A 10466-nucleotide genomic window follows, 5' to 3' on the forward strand; every position below is an offset into this window, starting at 1 on the left:
TAAATAGCTCATGAACATTTAGATATATTTCGTGACATACTAAATTTGACTCAGTATTAATTCAAGATGGAAATCTTACCCGATGCTTTGCCTTTATTTTCTTCCTGTACTCTTCTTTGTCAAATTTGTCCTCTTCCTGAAGCCTTTCCTTTGCCTTATCCAAGTTGATACCACCTGTGCTGTCTTCTTCCTCAGTATCCTTCATGATGGATTTCTGCATTTGTGGCCACTGCTGAACCAACTACAGACAGAAAAAAGGTCAAGTGTGGGGCAGGAAAAAGAAAAGCCACAGAAAACTATTTCCTTTTGTATGATGATTTTGAAACGGTGCATTTAGCCACTTTCTGCCTTACAACCTGTATTTCTTAAACTTTCTCGCAAACATCAAAATTAAAATGAGCAAGCCACAGAAAAGACTAGCCTGGTCAAGATAAAGTAATGCTGCAATAACCCAATGAGAACTGAATTAGAAGAAAATTTCACAAAATTATTTGGAGAAGGTAGTTACAGAATAGAAATGCTTCAACATCTTCTTGGTGATCTTAGTGTCCTACTCTCCATATGACTCACCTCAAAATTATCAGCACAGAGCAGCACCCAGGCTGACTAGCACCTACCTCCTATGGGCTACTGTGGCACCTGTGTGTCTCTAACACATATCTCATAATACTGTGTTTTACTTTCCTGTTTTTCTTACAAGAATTAATCTCCTTGAGGGCAGTTCATTTGTCTTGTTAATTTATTCTCAGAGAATCAACATAGTATCTGGCACATATTAAACAGGTGCTCAAAATTGATCAATGAATCACTTATCAGCCAATATTACAGATAAGGACTGCAATAACTAAATGTAAAGAAGAAAATTAGTTTTGATTTCACAGGCATGCTCAAATCCACACAATTTTATTCACAGTTTATGGTCAGAAACAAGTGACATAGAAGACAGGTCAGTGACCTGGGAGTCAGGGGACCTGGCTGAATATCCTGGCTTTTTCACTAGCCTACTGCATAAACTGAATAAATTCCTTAATCTCTGGACACCTGTGTCCCTTTCTAGAAAAATAAAGTTTATTTGACTCACTAATTTCCAGGTCTCACATTGTAAAACTGCCCTAGATAATTTAGACAAAAAACGGTTCCCTTATTTTATCTAACAATTAATTGCCAGAAGGATTTAATAGCTGCTACTATTTTGAAAGACTGCTAATTAGCCTGTAGGCAAATGGAAATTGTAGGCACATACATCACAGGTATTAATGCCTCCTCTCACTCTTGTAGCCACGCATTCTTCGAGATGAAATTCCTATTGAGTCTCAACTTTTGGCAGATAATGGGGGTGACAAATAATGTCGCATGAGCAGCCATGCTAGCAGTCACTGACCCTAAAGAAGCAGAGAGTGGGATCAGTTGTGACAATAAGAATATCATCCATTACTCAGGCTCCTGATCCCTACTTCTATCATAGAGAAGAACTGGTTATCCCTCTGCGGGTTGAACAAAAACTATAGCTCCTTTCAGAGCTTTAGCTAAGAAGATACAGTATGGGTCATGACTACAAACAGTTCCCAGAAGCAATAAGTATATATTAAAACATTTTACAGTTAAGGATTTATACTCATGACGGAACTAATTGGTATAATCTGTGAAGTTAAATTTAGTCGCACACTAAGGAACCTCATTATGCTAATAGCACTCTTCTTATTTTACAGTGAACATCAGATGTAATGTGACTATATTCTAGTTTAGCCTCCTTCTCAGGTGCTGACCTCTTTTTAGTAATTTCATAAAGATCCATTATTTATCATTTATATAGACTTCCTCTTCAACTTCTAGCAACTTTAAATTGCACTCTATTTTGTTACTTTTTTTTTTTTTTTTTGGTCTTTTTGTGACCAGCCGCACCTTGCTCAGCCAGTGAACGCACCAGCCATCCTTATATAGGATCCGAACCCGCGGCGGGAGCACTGCTGCGCTCCCAGCGCCGCACTCTCCCGAGTGTGCCACGGGGTTGGCCCCTATTTTGTTACTTTTCATCTGATTTATACACCTCAAAATAACATCCAAATCTTTGTTAACTTCAAAATTAAATGGAAACATACTCCACTGGATATAGACTGCTTAAGCAGCATTGATTAGTGATGATGAAATACATGATGTGATACATTATAGTCAATATGAAAAGCTCTATTATTTTACTGGAATAACAGATGATGAATCATTCATTCAAAAAATTTTCTTATGGGTTTGTTATATGGTAGGCACCGGTCTAGGTGCTAGAGATAGAACACTGAATAAAGACAACAAAATACCTTCCCTCGTGAAGAAGTGGAGTGGAAGAAATTGACAAAAGTCAAATAAACATAGACTATGAAGTCACAAAATAACTGCTATAAAGCAAAATAAGGAAGAGTGAGGAAAATGATTTTATGGTGGAGGTAAGGTGCTGTTTGTGCTGTATTAGGATGGTCAGGGAAACCTGTAGGCTGGTGAGAATGAGGCTATGATATGATATTCAGAAGACTCTGCCATGATGATTAACTAGTCATCACTCCTTAAATAAGTCACTTGACATTCTGGATCTATTTCATCATTTAAAAAACAAGATAATTACTATGTAATAGAGTGAGCTTTCATGAGTAACCTATGAGTGGTAACCCCTTCCCTACGCTATGGGTATATACGAGCATTTACAATAAGGCCAAGGTAAAGGAAAGATGAAAACAGGAACTTAGGTGTCTGAGATTACTTTAAAGCAGAGAATTCCCTCCCATAGCCAGGCCAGCAAGAAACATGCAAGTACAGCATCTAAAATTAAGGAAGTGCAGAGCAGAGGCTAAGAGTCAAGCAAAAGCAGCTGTGGCATGTAGTTGTTAGTATTCTTGTGCTTATTCCCACTGAACATGTTGATAATACCATGATGAGAAAAAAAAAACACAAAATTTAGAAAGTTCAAAGCCAACTCTGTGTCGTTATCACCAAGAATTATCTGAGTTTATTGTCAATAAGGCATCCTTGTCCACAGCTGTAGAGCCGATGAAATACCTACAATAACAGTGGAAGGAACTGCCCAACATGCTGTAAAGAAACAATTTACTCTCTCGTTAATGAATGGCAAATCAGCAGGAGAGTCAAACTCTTCTTAGTACTTGGAATGTACCTCAGCAACAAAGCATCTACAGAATCTTACCTCTCCTTCATCGGTAAACGTTATTTTCTTGTTCACTTTAAAATTTCTCTTCATCGGGGCCGGCCCGTGGCTCACTCGGGAGAGTGCGGTGCTGATAAAATTTCTCTTCATTACTTTTTTTGCTTCTGCGACTTTGGTCACTTTTTTCTTGACACTGGATTTAGAAGGTTCCTTCTGGGCCGGCCCCGTGGCGCACTCAGGCGAGTGCAGCGCTTGGGAGCGTAGCGGTGCTCCCGCCGTGGGTTCGGATCCTATATAGGAATGGCCGGTGTGCCCACTGGCTGAGCGCAGTGCGGGCAACCCTTGGGGCAACACCACACCAAGGGTTGCGATCAAAAAAAAAAAAGAAGGTTCCTTCTTCTGTGTGAGAATATATTAAAAAAACACAGATGATTAGGGAAATGGTTGTTTTATATTAACAATTTAATTCTGGCAGTATGCTTTCCAAAACAGTGCATTTTTACTGTTCATTGGCTAGTGAAAAGCACCAAAATCACTGTCCGGAAATGAAATTATTAGACTTATTAACTAATGACCCTCCCCCAAAGCAAAAGTGGTTAAAGTATAAAAAGGAGGGATATTAGACATAAATAATTTTTATACTTCCTTCTATTGCTAGAATTGTGCTATCTTAATAATGTTGAGCACTAGAAACTACATGATAATGTAATAAATGGACATAAAGTATCATCCAGCTAAAATATAAAATTAAAAGTATTTTTAAATTCCCAAGTGCAAACATTTAGACTAGGAAACTGTATACTTAGAAGGCAAAATGACTGCAATACACTGTTTGCAACTCAACATTCCTCCTCCAATTATAGTAATTTATTATACGAACACTGGAAAACATTCTTTGATAATTAAACTGTGTCCAAAGGTGAGATGGAGTAACAGTACTTAAGAGGACACATTGATCAGGACCTAGCTAATACCCTAAAATCAGTATAGCAAGAAATTAAAAATTCAAAGCCAGTGCTTACTTATGCAAAGTGAATGCTGGGTGACCCACATTAGATGGGGAATAGAAGAAGTCACAGAATAGCCTGCTTTGATGAGACACTGACATGAAGTAACTCATGCTTAAGAAGGACTTAAAGTATTCTCTTCAAATTAGAGCCAGTAGTACCATTGGTTGTACTTAGTTAACGAACTTAATGCAATTTCCATTAGATGACTGACAGAATGAATACAAGTCTTCAGTGTAATAGTTAACAAAAGGAATTTGACCTTAAGCTGTACCACTTATGAGCTATGTGAGGGCAAGTTACCTAACCTCTGTGCTTTGGGTGTAAATTAAGGATAATAATAGTACCTATCTCAGTTTTTTGGGAAGATTAAATAGGAAATGTAATAAGCTATACAAAAAAGTGTTCAATAAATCTCAAATATCACTATTATATGTTGTTTTATGCTATATAAAGAGATTGTGCCAGCTGTCTAGAGGCTTAATTTGCAAAATACCAGACTGTGAGCTTCCTAGTTGGTTGATTTTTAGTTCTGTACCATAGGGAACAACCCAAGAAAAAGAAAGAAGGAAATGATCTAGAAAACAAGAATTATTCGAAGCTTCAGGGAAGATGTACATTGGTAACAACTATTACATTATAATAATAAGTAAGCAAAAAAAAGAACAATTCATTTAACAAGTAGATGTTGTTAAAAATAAAATTAAAAACAACAAACTTACTAGACTAGAGGTTTGTGACAATTTACTAATGCATTATATTTTCAGATAATGATTGTGGTTACAAAAATCAGCTAGTGCATCTGCAATAATGTTATGATTTAAGCACAAGAAAATCGTTTTGACACCAGTCTCATTTATGTGGGTATTAATAACCACTGCTAATAACACTGCTTTTGTATTTCTGGTTCTTTATAGATGAAAACTTTAGTATATAATAACATTTACTTCTCATATTAAATATAATAAATATTCCCATATTGTTATATATTATAAATATTTATTATAAATATTTATATTTATAATATATGTTATATATGTAATTTATAATATAATTTATAATATTTATTTTAGATCACAAATCAATTCATATTTAACAAGCTATTAGCAACTTCAATACATATTGAAACTTTTGAAAAGGATAAATCGCTTCTAAGGCAACAAACTTTTATTCTATCAGATACATACCTACCTCCCAAAACTTCTACAAAAAGAAATTAAGTTTGTTTTAGATTTCTGCTTCCCAAGGGACACCCCCATCTCCTCCACCCCCCAGGAGTTTGACTTCATGAATATTACCCACTGGTGACATCAGGCCCTAAATTGCTATGCCTGCTCCTCACAAGCCCTTCTCCACCACTGTTCTCTAAGATGCATGATTATTGTTCTTCCTCAGTAAATATGACAATCCTCATTTCCTTATCTCACTTCAGAGAGCGATTGAGTAAGTTGTGTGACAGTAAAACTCCTAAATTCAAAGGGAATAGCATAGCAGGAAGCTTGTCACCCTATACAAGTTGCTACCTGTATGGTCCCTGTGAGTACAGGGGATTAATAAGACCCCCACCCTGCTTCCTTCAGTCCAGTCAGTACTGCAACACCTTCTTTTCCCCACAAAGGCTTATCAAAGAACACCAACACAGCCACCAGGGTTGGCAATTTCATTACTGACTCCTACTTGATCTTTTTGGCTTTATGATTAGGTCAGTTCTTAAAGATCCTGGGTTGAATGATCTTCTTTCATCAGACTTCATCTAATGATAGAAGGAATGCTGATCAAACAGTGTAAACTGAGAGGATCACTATAATGTAAACATAACAATTAAACAGGAGTAATTTATAATCATTTAAATCGGTAAACTAAAAGAACTAGGAAATGACATAGCAAACTTTCAGAGGTGATGATAATGCTCTGTATCTTTATGAAAGCTTGGGTTATACAAGTGTATACTTTTATCAAAACTCAGATGTTACACTGAAGATGTGTTCATTTTATTGTACATAAATTTCTACCACACATACAAACACACAAAGAAAGAGTCCTATAAACAAATACTGAACTCCAGTCGATGCCATGCAAGCTGGAGAGTAGAGGGGAAAGTGGAATGACGTTGGCAACTTACTCTGAAATGCACTAAATAAAAAAAGATGCATGAATAGTTAATGTTTTAAAGGAGATATGGTAAAAGGTTAATTGTAGAATATGGGTGGTGGATATTTTGGTGTCCAAAAATATACTTTTTACAACTTTTCTGTAGGTTTGAAAATCTTCAAAATAAAATATAATAGCCAGTCCTAGGAACAGGAGGAAAAAGTCATAGAACAATGATACCAAAGACTGTCAGAACAGAATAAAGGTCAGTCAGAAAAACAATCCTGCAGAGTGGAACCTTAGAGTGAGATGGGTCTAGTTGAAGAGCTTTAGCGAAGTCAATAAAACTGCTAATGTTACCTGAAAAAATTGAAGGTATTTGTATCTTTGCCTTTTTTTATGTTTAACTTTGGTTCCTAAAAGGTATGCCCCAACACCCCCACACACAAAAAAGGTTATATTTTTTATTTATTTTAGGGAAGCCATTGAAAAATTACAAAACTACAGCTAAATAAGAGGAGTAAGTTTTAGTGGTCTATAGCACTGCAGGGTGAGTACAGTTAATTTATTGTATGATTTCAAACAGTTATAAGAGAGGATTTGGGATGTTCCCAAAAAAAAAAATGATAAATGTTTGAGGTAATGGATATGCTAATTACTCTGATTTGATCATTATCCATTATATACACGCATCAAAATATCACCCTGTACCCCATAAATATGTACAACTATTATATATCAATTAAAAGTAATAAATTTTTAAAAAGGAACAGAAGTGAATGAGAAGAGAATTGTTTATCATATTTTCCTGATAGGCTGTGGCTTTGCTTTGATATCCTAGAACTATTCTTCTCTCATTCAAATACAAGGGCACTTCAAAAAGTTCATGGAAAGATTTGCATTATCTTTTAATGCTATTTTTCCATGAACTTTTGAAGTACCCTCTTACATACTGAGGGTCAACAACACAGAAGGCACCACAGACCATACTGGGGACCCAGCAGTTCAAGAGCAGTGGGCTTCCAACCCTCATGGGCTCTATCCATGGAAAAAGATACTAAACCAGTGGAAAACATTAGCTATTTAATCACACAAATGTAGTAAGTGATAAGAAAAATATATACAGAATGAATAAATATGTGTAATAGGGTGACTGCCCTAACTAGTCAAGGGTAAAGAGGGCAGAGCAAGAAAAACTTCCTTTCGAGACAGAGATGTTTGAACTCAGTGGCAAACACTAAAACACTCCAGCATTACTGACACAGTGATGTACAAACACCTGGGTTGTCCACTGATGATGTATTTCACATATGGCTTCCAAGAGGATCTTACTCAATGTTATTCTTATTAATTTTACCAGGTAATGCATGACATGTATTCTGTAAAGAATACTCAGTTAAAAAGTTGCCTTTCGGATCCTCTTCAGCAAACTCAGTTTCCCTCCCAAGAAGCAAGTGTTGTTACCAGTTTCTGTATTCTTCCAGAGAGATTCTGCCACATTGAGGTATATATGAAAAACACAAAGGTACTGAAAGAGCTACCCCTGCAATGAGTAGCCTAGTTTACATATGTTCATATACATACGCATTTATATATCTAGGATAGGTTTCTAAAAGTGAAAGTGATCAAAGAGTAGGTGCATTTAAGTTTTGAAAGAGATTTCCAAATAACCCTCCAGAGAAGCTATACAAATTAATACTCCTGCAAAAAATTTAAGAAGAATTGAATTTCCATACCTACTCCAACAAAGTATATTATTAGGCTTTATGTCTGCCAATCAACTAGTTGAAAAAAAATAATATCTCAGGGGAAGTTTTAAGTTGCATCTGTTATTTATGTATAACAGAACATCTTTTGAAAGCATTATTTTTCTGTGTGCCAGTATTTCTAATGAATTCCTAGCATTTTATTTATCAAGTTGTGGAATCTCTTCATTTGTTAAAGATTCTTCAGTATTTTCCTGCATCTCATCATTTATGTCCAGACTTTTGCCATAAAGTAATTTTTTGTTGTTCTTGTGTGAAGCAGAGATTTTTAGTTTTTATGTTATCGATTTTACTATTTTTGAAAATGTTTTCAGGATTCGTGACATACTTTATAAAAACTTTTCGAACTAAAAGACTTTTAAAAAACGAAAACTTTTAAAATGCAGGTTTTACTCTTTTAGAAGTTTCAATATCATCTCTTGACAAGATAAAAAAAGTACTCAATACTTTTTATATTTCAGTTCATTAAGATGTAAAAAATATACAGGATACCTCCTGCTAGAAAGGAGATGTATTTTGACTACAAGACTTTATATTATTGGAATAAGAATGAAATGTATAGCAGCCAAAAAGTATAACGAAAGACAGCCGACAAGACGTACATCAGTCATCCTAAATCTACTGAGCTACAATAACCCAAGTACTCTCTAATTTTAAATTAAGGACCCTATTTTTTTTGCAGCTGGCAGGTACAGGGATTCAAACCCTTGACCTTGGTGTGTTATCAACATCGTACTCTAACCAACTGAGCTAACCAGCTAGCTGACACACTATTTGACATTTTATTTTAAAGCCATTGACAAAATCTTTTCTTAAGAAATAAACTTATTGCCTCCAAAAAGTACCAAAAGTATTGTGTTTGTAAAAACTATAGTCTTAAAATTAAGAGCCACCTAACAGGTATAGTGTTTCAGTTTTGCAAGGTGAAAAAGTTCTGGAGATTGATTTCACAACAATGTGAATGTACTTAACACTACTGGACTACACATTTAAAAATGGTTCAACTTATAAATTTATGTGACTTTTACCATAACAGAAAATAAAATTTAAAAAGTTAAGAGCCACCTAAAATACAACAGGACATCAGTTTCAAATGTTATTACAGGAGCAAGTCTGTCTTTTCAGAATTCCTACACAATGTAAACTCGTTAGGACAAGGTTACATGTTATAGCAACAGTCCTAGAATTATACAACACTAAAGGAACCCTTTCAGCTGGAAGATGGGGAGCAGAATGGACAATGAAAGGAAAGGGCACAACAGACACAGGAAGGATTAAAGACCCTTAAGTAAAGATCAACAAAAATTATATAAACCAAAAATATTGTTGCCCCCGCTCAGCATCCTCACCTTCTTGGTGCCGGGGCATCGCGATGAGAGACACTCCTGTCAGGGAAGAGGAGCGCCCCGGCTGCCCCCCCAGAGTCTCCTGCTGGGGGGACATCGCTTCCATGAAGAAAATCTTCAAGCAAATCCCATTCCAGGAGGAGGCTTCGCGGTCATGTCTGCGGGCTGGCGGCCGGAGGGGCGAGGACGTGCGGGCTGAGGCGCGGCTGCCGCGCTAGGCGGGGCCCGGAGCTCCGGGTGCGGGCAGCGCGCCTCCCGTCGGGGCCATGTGTCGCCGCCTGCGCTCGGCACCTCCAGCTGAAGGCAATTACAGCGGTGACCGCCTGTCAGCGCGGCAGCCCGCCCGCCGCCTTCCGCCGGCCTCTGTCCACTTCCCCGCGGTGCGGCCTGCGGCAAGCCGGGCATCTTTCTATATATATTCGGGCGCAGGCGACCGGCTGACCTTCTCAGTCTGCGACTCCGACTGGGTCCTGCCTTAGTGAGCTCACCGACCCGTGTCAAGCATGGGGGCCTCTAGTGCACGGACAGACACCTGTCCCGCCGCCCTGCCTCCTCCCAACCGACCCTGTCCCTTCCCGCCCCGCGACCGCGACGGAAGGCATCGCTGCAACACATGCATCAGCGGAGCGGTGGCGACCTCAGCCTGAACTGAGGAGTTGCAGTGATTCCTGCCTTGCTTTCAGCGGATTGCGGAGGGGAACCTCCCTACCCCCACCCCCCAAGCCTGAGGCCTCGAGATGGAGCGGCACGTCGCAGAGTGCCGCAGCTGTACAAATTTGGAAGCCCACAGCATCGCCTGAACTCTTGTGCAATCCCGAGCGCTAGCCTGCCCGGGTAGCCCTGCCCGGTCTGCAGCCTCCCGTCTGCAGCCCCTGCACATTCGCACCAGCGGTTTCCGCTGCCTGCGGGCTTCAGGGACAGGGGCATTCCAAACGTGAAAGTGCAATTAAGGAACATGCAGGCAGAGAGAGGATGCTGAAATTTGGCTTAGCTATTGAGAAGGCTACAATATGTGGAAGTGTTCATCAGATATCGGCGCTGAGAGCATAACTTCCTGTCAGCCCAAATAGTGGCTTTTTTTGTTTGTTTTGGTTTTTTTGTTTGTTTT

The 10466-nt window shown here is 38.3% G+C and overlaps 1 protein-coding gene across 1 annotated transcript in view; it reads right to left on the reverse strand.

Moving 5' to 3' along the window:
* LOC134374908 (rho GTPase-activating protein 20-like) overlaps positions 1 to 9464 on the reverse strand; it is a 113872-nt gene extending 104408 nt beyond the window's left edge. Inside the window, exon 1 of the mRNA XM_063093042.1 lies at positions 9379 to 9464. Coding sequence (XP_062949112.1) covers positions 9379 to 9464 — 86 coding nt within the window. The remainder of the gene's footprint in view (positions 1 to 9378) is intronic.
* Between the last annotated feature and the right edge of the window lie 1002 nt (positions 9465 to 10466).

This window comes from Cynocephalus volans, chromosome 4 (assembly GCF_027409185.1).
Source record: "Cynocephalus volans isolate mCynVol1 chromosome 4, mCynVol1.pri, whole genome shotgun sequence".
Classification (NCBI taxonomy): Eukaryota; Metazoa; Chordata; class Mammalia; order Dermoptera; family Cynocephalidae; genus Cynocephalus; species Cynocephalus volans.